The sequence below is a fragment of the Parasteatoda tepidariorum genome, chromosome 4 (genome assembly GCF_982258835.1).
Source record: "Parasteatoda tepidariorum strain Cologne lab strain chromosome 4, Ptep-v5.0, whole genome shotgun sequence".
NCBI classification, from domain to species: Eukaryota; Metazoa; Arthropoda; class Arachnida; order Araneae; family Theridiidae; genus Parasteatoda; species Parasteatoda tepidariorum.
This window is the reverse complement of record NC_141758.1, coordinates 76,369,409-76,390,289: the sequence shown is the minus strand read 5'-3', so window position 1 is coordinate 76,390,289 and position 20,881 is coordinate 76,369,409. Positions and strand designations below refer to the sequence as shown.

General features: G+C 30.7%; 1 protein-coding gene and 3 non-coding genes across 4 annotated transcripts; 3 read left to right on the top strand and 1 right to left on the bottom strand.

Moving 5' to 3' along the window:
- Positions 1-9,740: 9,740 nt before the first annotated feature.
- Positions 9,741-11,609, bottom strand: LOC147811066 (uncharacterized). Its single transcript, XM_087162213.1, has one exon. It carries the CDS (start codon positions 11,607-11,609, stop codon positions 9,741-9,743), a length of 1,869 nt encoding a protein of 622 aa, XP_087018339.1.
- A 1,854-nt stretch (positions 11,610-13,463) lies between these two features.
- TRNAM-CAU (transfer RNA methionine (anticodon CAU)) lies at positions 13,464-13,554 on the top strand. The gene is given in 2 exon segments: positions 13,464-13,500; positions 13,519-13,554. It is a non-coding gene; the product is annotated as a tRNA-Met (tRNA).
- A 4,618-nt stretch (positions 13,555-18,172) lies between these two features.
- On the top strand, positions 18,173-18,244 carry TRNAE-UUC (transfer RNA glutamic acid (anticodon UUC)). The gene has a single exon. It is a non-coding gene; the product is annotated as a tRNA-Glu (tRNA).
- A 4-nt stretch (positions 18,245-18,248) lies between these two features.
- TRNAQ-CUG (transfer RNA glutamine (anticodon CUG)) lies at positions 18,249-18,320 on the top strand. The gene has a single exon. It is a non-coding gene; the product is annotated as a tRNA-Gln (tRNA).
- Positions 18,321-20,881: the final 2,561 nt, after the last annotated feature.

Sequence of the window (20,881 nt, the reverse complement as noted above, 5' to 3'; positions counted from 1 at the left end):
AGTCGAGCACTTTACGGTAGCACAGTTTAACGAGAACCAATACCGCACACCCTCGGTCCCTACGCAGACTGATCCAAGTGGTCACCCACCCGCACACTGACCATAGCCAGTGATGCTTGAGTTCGGTGATCTGCTGTGAACCGTGTCTTAACGATCAGTCCACTGCGGGACAATCTCATTTTGAAAAAGGGAAAATAAAGCACTTTTTAAAAGCATCCAATGAAAAAAAGCACATTTAAGGGCTTTTAAAAAGTAAAAATTGAAAATAAGCACTTTTTAAGAACGCTACGCACCCTGTACTAAGATAAGAGTATTTGATGGGGGGTGGGGGATTTCTTGGTCAAAAAGAACTATAATGGTCAAGAAAGTTACAAAACGATTTTCAGGTTTAAAAAAAAAAAAAAAAAAAAAAATACATGCTAATTTCTTCTCCCTCCTCCCCTCGAGTTTTGTTTCGAAAATTTTTCCTTTATTTGACTGAGTTATCTCAAAAAAAGCTCCATATTTTAGTCAAAGGAATTATCGCTGGAGAGATTTATTTTCATAACCTGAAACCTAAAACGATTTATTTAGTGTTCTAAAAAGAAATCATAAATTTTCAGCCTCTAAGGGCACGTAATTAAGAATAAATGCTTTAAAAGCTGATTCTAAATATAACTTCTCCCCGACTAACAGAGAAAAAGAAATAAAGAAAGAGAGACAAAGCCGATAACTCATTTCAGGCGACCTTGAGTCTTTTTGCACGATTTACGCTTGTGTTTACGTTGTACTTCCGTGCTTTTCTCATAGTTATGACAGCTCCTGCTCAATTTTCTTTTTTTTTTCTCAAAAATATTTCTTAAAATTTTAAAGAAAGTGTATCGATTAAGTCGAATCGTATTTAAAGTCTTTTACATATATATAAATTATTGACTATAATAAAACTGTTTTGATCGAAACGCGTGTTGCGGATTAAGCTCATGGGCGTCGTTGGGGAAATTAATAGAAATTAATTTATAGAAATTAATAGAATTAAAATAATAATTAATAGAATTAATTAATAGAAATCTCTAAAAGACCCCTTCCGCGATGGCTTAGGGCAGTGTTTCCCAAAGTATGGTACGCGTACCCCCAGATGTACGGGAACAGTTTAGCGGGGGTACGCGTTCTTATGCGAAATATCTTGCAACATGAAAATTTCAAAAAATTTTATTTGAAAACAAAACTAGTCATGTAAATTTACGATTACATATTTCTCTATTGATTATTTTTTGCAGAGTTAACAGTTAATAATTAGTGGTTTCAACAGCCAGTTGTAATTTTTAACTTTTGTGCCTTTTTATAGTAAAAAATACATTCATTTTTTAATTAAGGGTACACAACGTTACGAAGAGTTTAGAAAGGGTACACAAAATTCATAAGTTTGGGAAACACTGTCTTAGGGGATAAGCGTTTGCCTTCCAATGAGCTGAACCGGGGTTCGATCCCGGCGATGGCTGGTCGATATGAATTCCTCATCCGGCTTGCACCGACCACAGTGCTGATGTGAAATATCCTCAGTGGTAGACGGATCATGGGTTAGAGTCCCCTTGCCGTTAGGCTAACCGTGGGAGGTTCTCGCGCTCTTCCTTTTAACGCAAATGCGTGTTAGTTCCATCAAAAAGTCCTCCACAAAGGCGAATTTCTTCCACTACTTGATCCAGGAGTTCCCTCGTCTTCTGGATTGTGTTAAAAATTACAAGGTTACGGAGTTGAACATTAGTAGTCGTAAATCCAAAAAATGGGTCGGCTGTTCAACGACGGTAATTAAAAATTGAATCCGCATCGATTTAAATTCATCAAAGTTAAAAACGGGAAAAAGATAAAAGCTAACAATCTTTCTTTGCAAATATTTGCAGAAGTAAGAATTTTTTTTCTTCCTACGCGCGAAATTCAGGAAGCTATTATTGTGGCTATGTTTTATAATTTCGACCCCTCAAAAATCGGAATCTGGCAAAGCTCATGTTTAAACTGCTTAAGTTTCTAGGTCATTTTTAAAAGTGGTATACCTATTTAATAATACCAAACCCAACCTCACTCCCATCTTATTAGGTGGGGGACAAGTTCGTAGAAAAGAAATGTTTCTACGTCATTTTTAACTATTGAGAGTGGATAGATTAATGGATATAGTTGGATTAAAAATATCAAATAGATATTTAAAACTAAAGCTCATAATTCCAATGTAATTTCGTTTATTTAATTAAATTCTGTAATAAAAAGTAGGGGCTTCTAGTGAAGATTTTGAATCCCCTTCCCCAAGGGGCAGAGCTGGAATGTTCAGCCTAGGATTCAGTCTAATAACAACGAACTGATCTGAATTAGTATTCTAATTTTCATTCTTAATATCAAAGTTACCTTTCTAAAATCCCTGTTTCTTATAAATTTATTTTCAAATTTTGTAGGGCATGGAGTAACGTAGAAAGAAAAACGTAATTGTAGTTTATTTAACTGCCGTTCACAAATGATGTCATATTTGAAGAGGAGACAAGAGGTTTGAGAAATTGTGACAGTTCACGAAAAGGAGAGGGGCGGACGGGTAGCCAGAAAGTGTGACATCACAACTTTTTTTAAAAAAACTGTTTGATTAAATATTTTAATCTTTTTTTATATTCCCCCCCCCCCATCAAAATACGTTCGCATTCAATTATTATTACCGTTCTGATCACAAATGTCATTAAAACACATAATTAAAGTTTAAAAATAAAATTTTAAATAACATGTGTTTTGTTTCTAAACTGCTAGTATATGTTTATGTTATATAGTGTGACGTGTCAAGATAGGGTAAGGGTATGGTGAAATGAGACAAAAAGGAGGAGGGTGTCAAAATTAATTTTAAAAAAATTTAACATTGGAGACTTTAGTATATAGCGTTTGCCTTACGTTAACCTTCATTTTGCACCCTTACGATTTGTAGAATTTAAGCGTTGTGAAACTCAAAAAGCGTTATCAATAGCGTTCGGGGAAATAGTAACGCCTTTATGGACGGCCCCTAGCTTAAAAATATCAAGCATATTCGTGTTTATTTATTTTTGATCTGATGTATATTCCTCAAGATAATTCCGTTTTAAGTACCCCATTTTCAATTTTGTCGATTACAGTGCCATCTGTATACTAAAATACAAACCTTATTAGGTCAAATTGGATTGTTCCAGGAAAGAACCCAGAAGTTGATGTTTTAGCGATTCAATATTCAATTTGGATTATAAATTCCTAGTGCCCTGTAGCATCCAAATAGAGTCTCGGTGCTGCCATCTAGTGAGGCAGAAACTAGACGCCCAAAAAAACATGGCCAACGATATCTCACCCATTGTGGTGGTCCTGAAAGAGTGGATACCACTTCTGGAGAACGCACTAGGTCTGCTCATCGGGAAAACTGATTGTGCAGCTCATAGGAAATAAAAAAAATATATTCAATTTGATATCTCTGAAGCACGCATAGTTTTAGAATATTAACCCGAACGCGAATCATGTTTCTTGAGACATTTAACCGTTTCCATAATTATTGGACACTTGGGTAATTAAACTAATTGTACAATGTATCAAATCAACTTTTCTATTCGTTGCTTTCGAATATTCATTCAATAAATTAAAAAAAAAAATACTCCTATAAGAGAAATGCAAAGAATTACAAGGGGCTTAACCAGACATTTTTGATATCATACTTTAATTACAGAAACAATCCAACATGTAAACAGAACAGATCTAAGTAAAATATCATACGTCGTTCATTACTAATTTATAATAGATTTTGAGTACTTACAGCAGCTGTATACACAGCTGCACGAGCTCAACTATCGATCGGATGTGACCTTGGCCTCCTTCACCACGTGCCGTCCTCCCCCACACGTCTTCCCTTGTTATGTTTCCACCCCACTGAAAATGTCCTCACTCACAAATCTCCACGTGGGGAATACCTTATCCGTAAATAGAACGAAAGGATTGTGGAGTTGAGAAATTTTCAGCCTTCCTCTTTATAATCGTCTGCTGTTTTCCAATTGATTGTAAATTACACAGTTTATCGGTTCTATTAATATTTTAACCTTGTAATTTTTACATGCCCTTCAAATATAACAATATCTATTTACATTTTTATTTTACTTCTTTATTTTATAAGAGAATTTTTTTCAGTTGCACGTTTGTGCAATATAGCAAAAAAATAAGGTATTAAAAAAATATTAATGTTCTTCTATTGTTCTAAAAGCGACTTTAATCTGCACTAAATCTTTTTATTTCAAATCACCTTCTGAAATCGAATGATAAATTTACACGTGTGTTAGAAAATCAAAATTGTTCTTCGATCTTAAAAAGAAAAAAAATTAATACGAAAGGAAGCATTACAAGGAAAGCATTATTATTAACCCTTTCCACATTTATTAGTTTTGCATTTTAAAATCCAATAAATCTGATAATTGTAAAAAACCAATAAATCGGATATAAGAGTGATCAACAATTATTTAAAACTTACTATTGCTATCAGTGAAGCCCCCAAAACAATATAATTAGTAATTAGTGCATATATTCTTTACTGTGTCTCAAAAAATTTCATCATTTAAAAACATTCTGAAGTGGCATAAAAAGAGAACATAGAGGCCTTTAAAAAAACATTTATTTAATATTAGTGCAATATGTAATGTAATGTAATTATTTATTGTAATTAAAAGCAGTTTTTACTATTGCGTCCAACGTTTATTGGTAATATTATATAATAATTGTAACTTACCCAAAATATTGTGCGTCTTCCAGATTTATAATTTATTGGGTGACTCAAAATTATCTTCCCGTTTATGATGCGAAATAATACTTATAGTTCATTAGCAATTTAGATAAATTCTGGTATTTGTGGGGTCCGGAAAATTTTAATTTTCACTGTTATTTCGTTTCATTTTAATTTGATTTAATCAATATTAGCCTGCTCCTTATTAATAATTTAATGGGTATTTTTAAAAAGCTGTATTTTTAGGTATATTTCGATTTACGATTATTTAAGTCTTAAGAACAATATCAAATTTTAAACATCAGAATGCGCAATTTATTTTTTATAATTTTCCCTAAAGTTTTTGACTCCAAAATAAATTTTATAAAACTAGTGTGTAAGAATATTCTAATTAGTTTCTCACTTATTGTTTACTTATGGGATTTAGCTATGTCTTCGAAATTAGCAAACCTGGAAACATGCAGTGTAGCGAACTGATTCAAATTTTAAATATGTCACTTTTTTGAAATTCAATTTCTCATGAACTATTCAACCGATTTTGATCAAATTTTGCCATGCAAAATTATATTCTTTAAAATGATGCAAAAAATTGTATGTTTTACAATTCAAAATTTTTTCAACCATTATTAGATAAAATAATAAACATTTGCTAAGAGTAATTTTTTGCTGGAATTATCTTTGAATAAAGGAAATTTAGAATTGTGTGAATTTTTTTTAAAAATTCGTTTAAAAAGTTATTGATGTAGCGCAAAATTAACATTAAGTCTTCCAAGATTTGGAATGCCCAAACTATCAGAACCATGTTTCCCAGCTAGCGTCAATCCCCTATATTTTGGGGGTCGGAAATCCGGTATGTTTAGGGAAAAAAAAGGGTATGTTTATTCAGAGAAAGTACGCTTATAAAATATCATTTGCTCTTATTAGCATATTTTAGGCCGCCCCTTGAGCCATTAAGATTGAGTCTTGGAATGTGAAGATCCGATCATTAGATCAAAATTATTCTGAGTGGTTCGAGTTTTTTGGGGGGAGGGCACTATACATTCGCATTCGAAGGTGTGACCAAAGTCATGAATTAGCTTTATTCGTAATGGCTAGTTTAAATATTGGTTATACGTAACTCTAAATACGTAATTCTTATGAAGGAGGGCATTCTTATGGTGTACGTTAACACTCTGCGAAGTACACGCATGAACTCGTATCAATCAAGCTCGAAAAATTAGTTTCGTTTGAACCCTGTTTCTTCAGTAACTAACATTAAAAGCAATTGCCGAAAATCATTAAAAACTGCTTTTTTTCCCTTCGTAGTTGGGCTACTCGGGGGCACTCAAAAGCGTAATTCAAATTCATGAAAAAAAATTTCAAGAAAAAAATTATCTTTTAAATATTAATTGCTAATAACGAATAACGAGTGCCACAATTTACTCAAATTTTTATCCAATTTACTTAAAAATGGAGCAAAACTAAAAATTGAAGGGTGTCTCTGTTAACGTAGTTAGCACGCAGTTAAAATAGTTTTTAATAAATTGGTTTTTAAAGTTACGCTTAATTAAAAACAATAAACGTGATCAAAAATATCCGAGTGTATTAAAAGCCACTTTAACATCATACACTGTGAAATAATAAAAATCCGGAAAGTAAAAATATATAATCTTTTCATCAGCTCACACGATTATATCCGCAAAAAGGAGTGCTTTCTTATATAGTATCAATATAGTCAAAGCAAAATATATCAATACAATAATCGAAGGAGCACTGAAAAAAAAATTACAACAAATAAAATAGAACACTTTAAGTAAAAATATCACGTAAAAACAGAAAATAAAATATAAAGAAAAAACAGAATGAAACATAAAACGAAATATATAAAGCGAGTAGCGATCTCAAATAACCTTACATGAGCGGGAAATTTTTCAAGAATGATTTAAAATATTTTAGTACTAATATTGCCAGATTACAAAATTAGAAAACAGAAGCGCAAAGTTAGGTAAAAGCGTAAATAGAGGGATTTTGTTCTTTATGGATGGGTGGTCTAATGTAAACAATAACAAGCGTCCTTAAACCGGAAGAAATTTAGAAAATTTCCGGTGTATCCCTCCGCTTATGTTATGACTACGAGGCGATGTGTGAACAAGCCTAATATTCTATGCAATTTTGTTATTGTAATTTGGGTTCAAATCTAAATATAATTGTACCATTCATAAGAGCTTTCAGAAATGTATTGATTCTCAGAGGTCGTAAGGCCAAAAAAAATTTTGGAAAGTTAATATCTCATTGTGAATAATTCTTAAGGTTTGCCATGTTTTGTATTTTATCCCTTATTTGGCTACATTTGAATAATATGTCCCTAAAAATATCTTTTTAAGATAGCCTAATTAGAAAATATTCTAATGATAATAATATTAATATGAAAATGCTGAAGTTTAAAGGCTGAAAGAAAGAACTCGGTACATGTAAAATACTGCAGAAGATATGATGCAATAATATGATGGCGCGTTTTTTCAATCTGCGGCGTAATAATATATCGGAAGCAGTAACCCGGAAGTCCTGAAAGAGCAATTTTACCACTAGCGCCACCACCCTTAGCTTTACACGATCACCCATCCATAGTGCGTTCTTACTGCAGTACTGAAGTGCGTTTGATTTATTAGTTACCACGTGTTGTTTTTCTTAATTTTCTTTTCTTTTTATCTTCTTTTCTCTTTTTGTCCTTTTTGTATTTGTCTATTATCAACCCCTCCAAACAAGGATTAAAACTTCGCCATTGCCTCTGGTAACATGCTTCTTATGACCACTATAGTCAGGGGCGGATCTACTTAAGGGCTTTTTGGGCTGCAGCCCAGGGCCCCGTGGATACAAAGGGCCCCAGTCCCCACTGAAAACAATCGATGATATTTTGAATTTAAAAAAATATCTAATATTTAAAAAAAAAAAAAAAAAAAAAAAAACTATTATAAGGTTGGTAACCCTGAGATCAATCAACCCATGCATGTGCGCGTCTATCGAACGGAACGGGGAATTACCGGTCGCTTGTTTTTGGTCAGTGTATTTTTTCGCGTCTATTACGGGGGACTTCCCGCAGCGCCGCTTAACGCCCGACGTAATTTTTTTTCCCGCACTTCTGTTCTCGTCGTCAAAGTGACAAACTTGTTTAGTTTACTAATAACTGTTTTGACTACCAGCAACCCTCTCATCCCACTGAAAACTATATTGGTGTTCAGCAAAAGGACGGTAATACCGAGGCGGAAAGAAATTTAGAGAATATTAAGTTTGAGTTTTATAAATATGTTGACGTGGGCTTGTGGCCAGAATTGCTGAATAATGATTTTATTAATGACATACTCTCACATGAAATGACTGACTTTCAAAATAAATATCCAAAAAATATATATTCAGCTTCAATAAAGAAATACAAAGAACAAAACAGAATATTTTCAAATAGGTATTTCATTAAGAAAATGAAAAATGGTCAGTCACTGGAAAGATCTTGGTTATGTTATTCAACCAGGGTTGGTACTATTTTTTGCTTGACTTGCAAACTTTTTTCTAAAATCCCTTCTCAATACAAAACCGGATTTTCTGATTGGAAACACGTAGGAACTTGTTTAGAAAATCATGAAAATTCTAATGAACATAAGAAATCAATGTTAGTGTGGTTGACACGTGAAGGCAACAAGTTAATTGTGTCATTAAAAGACTTCGTGAACAGCATAAGGCACCAATCAGATCAGAAGCTAAAGGAATATGAAGAGAAAGCTAAAAAATTAAGTACTAGTGTGGGAATAGACTACAATGACATAAACAAGAGACGCATTACTCCAAAATTTTCAGATAAGTCTACAGATAAATTCCCAGTATACGGCGCAGAAAAATTTAAAAGAGGCACGCTAAACCTTGCGTTGGATTAGTTGATTATGGATTTAAATAAAAGGAGCCAAGTCTATGAGATGTATAGCAAGAAATTCAAGTTTTTAATGGAATTGCAAGACAAAAATATGGAAAACATAGATCTGGAAAGTGTACGTAATATTGTTGATTATTATCCAGATGACGTAGACGAGCATTTAGTGAATGAGTGCATTAAGTTAAAATCTTATTTACTTCAGTCTAAGCCAGAGTCTTACACCTCTTGCAGTGAAATTTTTATGCTAATTTATGAAGATAAATTTGTTGATGTTTTCTACACTATCATTCTATGATGTTTCCTGAGCGCTCTTTCTTCAGGATGTCATATATAGAAAACAAATATAAGACAACAATGTTGAACCATCGACTAAATCATTTATCAGTTCTTTCCATAATTTGTGATTTAACGAAGGACTTATAATGTGATGAACAAATAAAGGAATTTGCAGCACAAAAATGCAGAAAGGTTGCTTTATAATTTATATAACATAACTACACCTAACCTGTCAATTTCTTTTGTAATAATGTTGTACAGTTGCTGTTGTATAGACAAATAAAAATAAATAAATAAAAAAAATTAATAAAATTATTTTATTGTCCTATTTTTTTCTATATACTTATCTACATCACTATAGAAAACAGTTTTTTTGACAAAATGGCTATTAGGGCCCCAAAGTAGCTTCAGCCCAGGGCCCCACAAATTCACGATCCGCCCATGACTATAGTAAATTATTATATTAACGCTCTATCGTAATATGGAATGATGCCTTTTTTGCGAATAATATGCTATTTTTATAACTGCTGTGAGTTTACAACTTATTAAAGATTATCAACTAATAAGAATAAGAAATATCAATGAAAACCATATATTTAATTTTAGATGACGTGGCGTACAATATTCCAAAAACGTATATTACAAACATATGAAACAAATAAACATATAAGAATAATTCAATTATTTTACAGTTTGCTTATGCGTACCGCAACATCCTCCCCACCCTGGTCAACCTCCAAAGGTATGACCAGTTGGATTGGACGGGTAATATGTTTTCCTTCGACACGAAGAATACAAGTACGAATTTTTCCGTCCCGACCGTTAATTAATTCAACCACGAGAGCTTTTTTTCCAGACGTGTCTTGGTCGTACATCCTCTTGCAGTAGAACCAAATCTCCTACTCGTACTCGTGGTGATTGCCGAACATTTTTTACTTGATGATGTGAACGCAGTTCCAGCAAATACTCTTTAGTCCACCTTTTCCAAAACATATCAAGTACATCTTGTTGTTTTCTGTAAATATTAGTGAGTTTATCACCTTTAAGCTCAGGTCCTGATGGAACAGTAGTAAGCTTTCGACCAGTTAAGAAATGAGATGGTGTCAAAGCTTCTTCTGTATCATTCTCACCATGCTCGTAAATCAAAGGTCTACTGTTGAGCGAGGCTTCTATTCCCACCAATACTGTAGCTAAGGTTTCCTCATCTAGTAATGAGCGACCAAGTGACTTTCGAAGGCACCGTTTAGTTAGACCTATTAGTCGTTCCCACCATCCTCCCCACCAAGCTGCTCGTGGTGCAATAAACTTCCACTTTATGCCATTATGAGCATAGAATTGCTGCACTTCCGCTGAAGTCAATGCATTCCATAGAAAAATTAGTTCCTTGTTTGCAGCATGGAAGGTGGTGGCATTGTCAGTATATATGATGTGTGGAAGCCCTCTTCTACTAACAAATCTTTGTAGGGCCAAAAGAAACTTGTCTGTAGAAAGGTCGGAAACAAGCTCAATGTGCAAGGCTCTAGTAGTTGAACATGTAAATAATGCGATGTAGACTGTTTTTGTAGGTTTGAATGTTTTAACATAAACTGGACCTGCAAAATCTATTCCAGTCGTATCAAAGGGTACACACGGAGTAAGTCTATCTAATGGAAGGGGTGCTTCTATTTCATTTGAGCATATAGCATGGGATAGTTTGTACGGTAAGCATGTGTTAATTACCCGCTTTATGGCTTGACGACCTCGAAGTATCCAAAATTGAGAACGTAATTCTGACAGAACTACACGAACTCCCATGTGATGAAGACGAATATGAGTATGTCTAATCAACAAGTGCACAAAATGATGAGATCCTTCTAGTAATAATGGATGTCGTTGTTTAAACGATATTTGTGCGAAGTGTAGTCTACCACCAAGTCGTAAAATATTGTCCTTAAGGAAAGGGTGAAAACGAGAAATTGTTGATGATTTAGATAAGGATTGATTATTCTTCAGGGCATTGTATTCTGCAAAAAAACATTGTTTTTGTACAGCTGAAATCCAATAGTTTCTTGCTTTATTCATCTCATCAGCTGTTAATTCTGAAGTAGAATGTTGTCGATATTTACAATTGCATATAAAGCGATAGATCCAAGCTGTTATTCTTAAGAGTTTTAAATATGAACTGTATCGTGAAATATCTATAAGAGGTTCAGTAGTAACAGAACATAAAATTTCCTTTACTGGTAATTTTCTAGCTTCTTTATTTATAGAGTCGTTCTCTTTTACGGATAATGTTTTCGATGGCCATGTTTTATGAGATTGAAGTAACCATTCCGGACCATTAAACCAGTTTTTCAAATTTGTAAGTTCTGATGGATTTGTCCCACGAGAAAGATGATCAGCTGGATTTTGAGGACCTGGACAGTAACGCCATTGAGATGGAGAAGAATATTGATGTATTTCCGTAACACGATTACATACGAAAGTTTTCCACCGATTGGGATCGCCTTTTATCCAATTCAATGTTACTGTTGAATCACTCCAAAACGTTGCTGATGAAGACTGGATATTAGTTTCTTTACAAACGTAGTGAAATAATCGTGCTCCTGTTAAAGCTGATAACAGTTCAAGACGTGGAAGAGTAATTTTCTTAACAGGAGACAGGCGATTACGGCTGCACACTAATCTAACTGTAATATTATTGCCTGTTGTTGAGCGCATGTAAATTGAAGCACCATATGCTCGCTCTGAAGCATCACAGAATATGTGGAATTCAATGTTTGATAAATTCGAAACTCCTATCCACCTGGGAATGTATTATTTTACAGTTTGCTTATGCGTACCGCAACACAACTGTTACTCAAGGTCAAGTTTAGCCTATATAAAGCTAGCGCTGTCTACGCTTATTTTGAAAATGGCTTAAAACGTAAATATGGAGAAAAGCCACAGTTTCGTGAAAATGAAAAGCATTTGTGGTCTAATTTTTTAATATTTAAAAACTTACTCCAGTGCTGCATTACCTAAACTCAAAAAAATTTGCAAAAACTGAGAATAAGGCAGTGATCTTAATAATTTTCATTTACGTGGCAAAATGTCGCCAAATCGGCTATTTTTAAAAAAGTTCAATAACTTCTAAAATGTTTAAGTTATTTGTCTGCTCTAAAACCCAGATAAAACTATGGCTAAACTTATTATTTATTAAGCAACATAATTCTACTTCTCTTTATATTTCTACCTATAACCTATAACACTACCTAAAGCAAAAAGAAAAATTATTCGGAATGGAAACATATAAATGAAAAAATTGAGATTTAAAAAAACTGTACGTAGTAGTTAAATTTACACATTTAAACTTTAATAAATGCTCGCATTTTAAAAATGGTTCGTTTAAATATTAAAGTTAGAAAATTTTCATTAAGTAGAGAAAATTAATGTAAAATATTCATAATTCGTGTTTGTTTTTCAGTTGTACTATATCATATCATATATTATTTCAAATCAGATTTATTTTGAAATGAAATGCAAATGCACCACTTATTGAGCTTGGCATGAGAACCAAAAGAAATTAAAGGAATTTTTTTAAGTAAAAGGAATTATTAATTTAGTTCAATAACTCATTAAATATTTAGTGAGATTGCAGCAACAAATTTTTCATGAAAATATTTTATGTATTACTTAGATTACTTATGGCGTAATATAAAAGAATTTTTGTTAATGCAGTATATTCCGATCTGTAGCAAACTTATTGTTACTTCTACAATTGTTCGAAGTTAATAAATTTACTGTAAGAGAGCAGCACATAACTGTAATAAGATTGTTGAGAACTTGAAGTTGAAGATAATTTTATTACTTTGAGTACAGTTCGTATTACTACCACGAGATGGCACTACTGAACTTAGTTGCAATTTGCTCTAAAATCTTTGCATTCCAAAATCAAACGATTCCAAAATTAAGCTACAGATTATTTGTTTTATTTGTATTTTGTTTTTAAAATACAACATTTCTTCCTTCATCACACTTCATGAGAATATTTATTTTTCATTAGTAGTAGGTGATAAGCATAAAGTTTAAAAGTAATAAATTTGAAAAAAATAAGCAATACTGTCATCCCCAAAATGGTACACATTTCAAGCTCTTGGCATACAAAGATAATAGATGTAGGCCTAGGTTAAGCAGAACAATGTTCTTGTAAAACTATAAAAACTGGTAGCAATATTTCTAAATGAAGATCTGAAGAATTACTTCGTTATCTTAATTATTATTTGAAAAAGATTATTTCTCTTAAAGAATCTTTGCGAAAGCTTTATGTTCTTAGATTATTAAATTAAAAAGGTAAAGCAGTAAATTTTTTAAGATCTGTATGGAAATTTTACTATCAGTTTCTTTGTTATAAGAGGACGCTGGTCAGCTTTAAATTAGTTGCTGATAAAAATTGTTTTCTGTTCTATACATATTTAGGTGTGTTTTATATTTATTGTTGCAGTGACTTATGGTTTTATTTAGTATAAAATTATAATATATTAAGATAAAGTATTATAATGCCTATATCATAAAACCTATTTGTTCATGTAACCAGCCTCGGTAGCGCAGTAGGCAGCGCGTCAGTCTCATAATCAACTCATACTGAGTTATCTGAAGGTCGTGAGTTCGATCCTCACCCGGGGCAGTTTTTTTTGTAATTCAGAGCCGGGACGGTGATGAATAATATATCTTTTGTTGTTTTTTCTTTTATGCGGCATTATTCGTAATTATATTTGATATTGTTTTATAAGTTTCAAATAATATTTTTAAAGCATTTTTGTGATTTTTTTTTGTAAATAAGTGAAAACTTTGGATTGAGTCTTGTTATTTTAATTATCCTCCGAAACAAATGTTGATGTTGAACAGAATTTTTTGCTATGTATGAATTTTTTTTTGGACAAATATCAAGAAACAGTTGAAAATATAATACAATTCTGGTATTTTTGAAGATTGTAAATTAAAATAATAAATTCTTATTTATCTCCATCAGGTATTTACGTACATTTAATTTTATACACAAATTGCATACTTATATTATTATATTATCTTATTTTACATTTAATTTTATACACAAATTGCATATACTTATATTAATTATTATAATTATTATATTATCTTATTTTACTTACTAAATTCTTAAATACCAGTTAAGATTTCTTTTTTTTTTTTATGAAAAAAATCTAATGTAAAGCATGTTTTCGAAAATTGCATTACTTTTTTTATTTAAAATCATCATACAAGCACTTTTTTTTTGAGAATTTTTAGGACGGCAAAATCTTAACCCTTAAGATTTCTTATTTTTTTTATGAAAAAAATCTAATGTAAATCATGTTTTCGAAAATTGCATTACTTTTTTATTTAAGATCATCATAAGAGCACTTTATAAGAATTTTTAGGACATCAAAGTTCTACGCTCATTAAAGTTTGAAAAATATGTTTTATATCCTAAAATAACAAAAAAAAGGAGAATGTATTGACTCCAAAACATTTTCATTTTGTGTAGAAACTTTAATGAATATAACAATTTCCATCTCATATTACTGAATATCAGAATTACATTGGATTATTAAATGATTTTTGATATTTTGAAATGTAAACGAGCGTCTCTTGTCTGAAAGTAAATTTTTATACCTGGAGAAGCTTCTTTCAACGTCTACTGATGTTATTGGTGCGTACTTGAAAAAGACGGTCTCACTTACTAACAATTCTTCTTCAATTTGAAAAGATGTTGCTACACCTGTTAATATCCTAGAGATTTTCTTCATTGTTTGGAAGTCAGTGTTCTTCTCCAAAACTTTGTTCAATTTAGCTGCTACACTTTGTCTTATCTTTCCACTTGCTTTTTGCAACAGTTGACCCACTACGTCAATAGAATTTATTGCATCGCAAAGTTCCAATTCTTGTTTCTCCAAGCTTGTAATTGTCGAGGACACAATAGAAAAGTTAGACTTGATAAACGATAAGTTTCCTTCGATTTTATCAGAGGCCTACACGTTTTGCCCTATCTTAATTGATGCAGCATCTTCTGAATCAAGACAAATTATAAGACAAATCTTGTTCTTCATGTAATAAAAATGCCCCAAAAAATAATAAAAATTGGAAAAAATTAACAAAAAACTTAAAAACGGCTTTAAAATGCAAAATACGCCCCAAAATTTAAAAAAAAATGCCCCTCTAATCTAAAAAAAATGCTCTAAAGGACAAAAAATTTCCAAAAATGCAAATGTCATCAAAATCAGGGACTTAGTAATATTTATACTTCTAATAGTGGGGTTTGAAAATTTTTAGTTTTCAATATGCTGCAATATGTTTAAATATTAAATTTGTTAAAAATTGGTTTCAGAAATTTAATTATAATCGAATTATTATTATAAAAGCTACCATAAGAAAGCTCACCACAAAAAACATATACATTTCAAATCAAATTTCGAAGAAAAGAAAATTTTTCAATAATTTGAATATTTAGTTACAAAATTGTAATTTTTTCATGCCTTTTTTTTCTTTCTTATTTTTCAATATTTTTATGAAATGATTACTAAAATCGATGACAAAATTAAAATAAAGATAATATGATAACGATAATAAATACATAAATTATGTGAAATAACGCTTTTTTTATGTACAGAATATTCCAGTTAAACAGCTTATAGAATCCTTGAATATACTTATAACACCTGTAAACTATTTTTATTATTTTTTTTATTTTTTATAAAAGTACATGTTCCGCGATACTAATTTGACAAATTTGTTCCTAGCTGCTCCTAGTAATATTAGAACTTTGGATGCACTTTCTTAGGGAAGAAATTTTTTATTTTATTTTATTTTAAGAAACTTTTATTTTCAAACACAGTAACAACTCGAACACAAAGTTAAGGCCCCATTTTAAAAGACGACACACGTATAAAGAATTTTTTTGAACGAATGATCGAATTTTAATTAGAAGTGCTATGATTTTATATTTTTTGAGACTTCTGGTACTTTACAATTCTATTTAATAAAAAATGAATTTTAATCTATATGTAATAAATCATTATTTTAATATTTTGATCTTGTTTTCATTAAATTGTATTAATTTTATATTATCGGGCATTGATTAATTATTAATTGGAAAGAGTATTTCGTGTTCATATTGTTAAAATCTGTTGTGCAGTGCGTAAAATAAAAAACGGACTACCCTGAATTAATTTTGATCGGATCTTCGCGTTCTACGACTCAATGGTTCGAAGGGGTGACTTCTAATATATTAATTAATTAATGCAGACGATATTTTAAGTTATGAAATAAGTATCAATCACGTTCTTTCTCTGAATTAGTTTTACCTTTTATACGATGTATTCGAATTTTTGACTCCCAAAATATAAAGGGTAGCCGTAAGCTGGGAAATTTACTCCCAATAGTTCGGTCAGGAGAGCGATCCAAAGTTTGGACTCCTTAATGTTAATTTTACTTTTTGCGTATTTCACTATATTTCGAGAACTTTTTAAGTGAATTTAAATGATTTTTGCACAGAATTATGAAATTCGTTTGTTAAAAGATAATTCAATGCAAGAAAAAAAAATATATATAAATAAATAAATAAACTTTTATAAATATTTATAATTTTTAGCAAAAATTCTGATTTGTTAGAAATACAATTTTTTAAAATAATTTTGAAGCACATTTTACATGGCGAAATACAAAATTTGTGTGAAATCAATCGAATAGTTTATGAGAAATAAAAATTTTAAAATACTTTTTTTTTTACCGATGTCATTTTTTAAGTACCTCAGGAACGATTCTATCGACTTCACTCAAATTTTGTATTTTGCCATGTAAAATTATATTCTTAAAAATGATGTTAAAAGTTGTATACCTTACAGTTCAAACTTTTTCGACTAATATTAAATAAAATAATAAAAAATGATAAATATTTACTAAACTTTATTTTTTGCAAGGAATTATCTTGGGATAAATAAATCTTATAATTGTGTGCAAACATTTTTCAATTCACTTAAAAAAGCCTTGAGATCTGGCGAAATACGCAAAAAGTGAAACTAACATTAAGGTATTCAAACTTTGACCGCTTTCCTGAGTAAACTATTAGGATCATACTTCCCAGATTCCGTCTTACCCTATATTTTGGAAGTCAGAAATCCGAATCGATCGATTCAGAGAAAGTAGTTTTATGCGTCTGATTTCATAGCTTAAAATATCGTCTGCACTAATTAATTAGCCTATTTGAGGTCACCCTCTCGAACCATTAAGATTGAGTTCTTGAGCGAGAAGATACGATCATTAGATCAAAAGTTATTCAGGGGGGTCCATTTTTTATTTAGCGCACTGTTCATTATACTTTATTATTCATACAAAAGAAATAATGTAATTTTATTATTCATATAAAATTGTTTAGAAAATAATTAACTTTATCGAATAAAAAAATTGCTCTTTCCGGAAGTTTCATTTTAAATTTTCAGGTAGCGACGAAATTAAACCCTGTCCCAGTTAGTTACGTCACGTCGCTGGAATAGATCTTCAATCATGGGTTGGTGACTGCAATGTGAGAGTCAAGCAGAACGGTAAATTGCGAAATGAAAGGTGTTCATATTTCGCATGCTTCAGCTTTTGACCATCTATGAAAAAGTGAACTCTTCCTTTGAGCTTTCCCGCCAATAAAACAATTAATTATTTACCCCCCCCCCCCGATAAACATAGAATAGTTAACACCACAATTGCTTTCAATAATCGATTTAGGCATTCACTGTTTTATCAAAAAAGAAATAAAAACAATAACGAACAGTCAGTCATCCGTCATAGAATCGAAAAATATATGAGTTGCGCTTAAGTGATGTTTATTAATGTCAATATATTATCATAGGTTTATATTATACGAAAGTTTGTGAAGCTGTAAATAAATGTATATTAAATGTTACCCTATTAATAAAGTTATAAACAATTCGACTGATTTCTGTAAATTTTAACGTAAATAAAAGTTATTTTTTAAAAAAAATCAAAGATGGCGTAGTTTATTTTAAACAGGCAAAATATATACAGCAAGTAAACACTATCTGTTTGGAAAAAAAAAAAAAGTAACAGTATCTGTCTTTAAAAATCTATTTTTATGAATGCTTATAGTGCAACATCATCTAAGAATGTAAACATTATTTCCTTATCTCTGTATAATGGAATTCAAAAATTTTATTAGAATAATTATTATTAAAATCCTCAAGACTTTCCTGAAAGTAATGACAAACTTTATTTTTATTTATTTTCGCTCAGTTTACAAGTCCCATGTGGTCTAGTGGTTAGGATTCCTGGCTTTCACCCAGGCGGCCCGGGTTCGATTCCCGGCATGGGAAGATAGGTTCCATGGTGTAATGGTTAGCACTCTGGACTCTGAATCCAGCGATCCGAGTTCAAATCTCGGTGGAACCTAGTTTTTGAAAATTCTTTTTGCAGCATATTGAAATAAATTTAATTAATAACATAACTGTTAAGAAAGCATTAGCATTTCATTGTAAGCATGTAATACCGTATAAAAGGGATTTCTTTCGTATTTTTTTAAAAGAAATTATTAAGCCAAATATTCAAGTCATATCGAACAAATTTCTTTTAATATTCTACTTTATTTAAAATAATATTTTTCTAAATTTAAAAAGTGATTAAAAAAGCTTTCCGTGTGCCATAAATTTTCATATAAATTGCTATAACTTAAATATTTAGAAAGTACTATATTATTGTGCTTAGAATTTTTTCGATAAGGAAGTTCAATGTTTTGGACAACCCCGCATCTCCGTAAGGGAGGTGATAAAATTGGAGAAATTTTTTTAAATTATGCAATTTATATTAAAAAAAAATATTCTCAGAAATGAGTGCAATATTAGAAATATGCAAGGAATGTCATGTAACGAAACTAAATTGTTTTAAACGGGTAAGAACTCATCGTTAATTGGCTCCACCATTTTGTTGTTTAAGATTTTAATTGATAAATGAAAGTTAAAAACCAAGTTGAAATTCTAAATTGAAGGAATTTATTTTTAAAATCTTGGCATACTAAGACTATAATTCTTTGGCTAAGTATGAAATCTTCATAAACTAAGTTATAAGATGGCGCCATCTATATGGAGATAATGTAACAAGTTACAAAAACTCTCAATTGTTAATCGAAAATTGTTCTTTTAAATATTTTGATAACTTATAAAAGTGAGGAAAGTATTTATTTTTTATCAATTTGCCTTCTTTTGAACTTGTTACACATGTTCACTTGTTTGAACATGTGCAGAACTACAATTTTTTTTACAGATTAGTTATTATACTTAGGTCTACACCTGTGTTAAATTGTTTTAATTAGTGTTTCATAAATTTTATAACAAAATTGGCCAATTTTTTTTTTTTAAAATTGTGAGCATCTATTTGCTTAGATATCAGAATAAATCTTACAGCAACTGCAAACCATTCTGAATAAAAAAAATGATTTATAAATATGACTATTTAAATTACATAATAATTATGCTAAAATGTTTTGAAGATTTTTTTATAAAAATGCAAGCATTATTTTGCCTATGTATATATATTACTATTTTAGCTCTTAACTTATAGTCGCTTTAAAAAATATTTGAATTCATAAAAAATACATAAAAGTTATCAAAAAATGGAATACAGCAGGGAATAATATCATTTATGTTTTTTTTTTACATATTTTTAAATTAAAAAAAAAAATATTATATGTAAGAGACCTTTTTTAAAATGTTTTGTAAAATATGGACATTTAAAATTATTTTAAAGTGCCATTTTTTATTTTTTATAATATCAATGTAAGAAAAATGGCAATTACTTACAGTTAAGGCCTTTTGAACGAAATATTTGTAAATTTTTTTTTCGTAAATATTTTTACATTTTCCTGTTAGGAAATTCTTGTAAATGTTTACAAACATTAAAAAATTAATTTTCCACTGTGAATATAGTGTTTTTCTTTGTATATGGATATAAACAAATGAGTTTCTTTCTTTTTAAATTTTGGAGCAAAATAACGATTAAAAAGTTTTGTAACAACAAACGAAAATTGGAGTTTCATTCTTTCCTTGGAGTGATGGTCAAAATATTTTTGCACTACTAAAAATTTTCAAGCAAAAAAAAAAAAAATAAATAAAAAAAAATATCTGAGATTTGAATTTGATTGTTTAGAATTTTTTTTTTTCTGAGTATTAACCTCCCTCCCTCAATATATAGATACTTATAGAACTTAGACGAATAGAAAAAATATTCAATATCAAATATTTTTGACCTTGCTTAGACCTTTTCCTAAAATTTTAAGATTATCTCTCCAGCTACAGACGTTTAATTTATAGGAATTAGATCACATGCAAATTAATATATATATATATATAAACTCAGCAGCGCGACAGCCCATAGAGGGCCAAGGCCTACTGTGCCCATCTCAGTTTTCTTGACCTTTGGGGTGCAGGAGCAGATGTTCCGGTTAGGTGGTCAGCCGAACGCGAAACCCCCAGTGTTTAGTTCCCAAGCATGCTTGGTACTCATTTATCGACCCACTGAAGGGATGAAAGGCTGAGTCAACCTTGCCTGGCCCGAGGATCGACCAAGGACCTGTGGCACGACAGCGCGAAGCGCTACAGCTCAGCCACCGGGCGTCATATATATATATATATACATACACATTTATGCTAATGTTGTTCAAGAGTTTTAAGGAAATTATTTCTTCATACATTTAACAAATTTATTTTAAAATTAATTGTGATTATTATTTAAACAATATATGTAAACTTATTTTTTCCAGTAAAGAAAGTTACTTACTTTTTTTAAAAAAAAATTACATACTTTTAAAAAAAAAATTATGAATATAATTTCAATATCAAAGAAGAAATGCTTTAAAAAATTGTTGTTTAGATAATTATAGTATCAAAATAATTTTAACGTATACGAAATGACTTGAATTAAAAACATGAACACATTTTTAGTAAAATCTCTATGAAAAA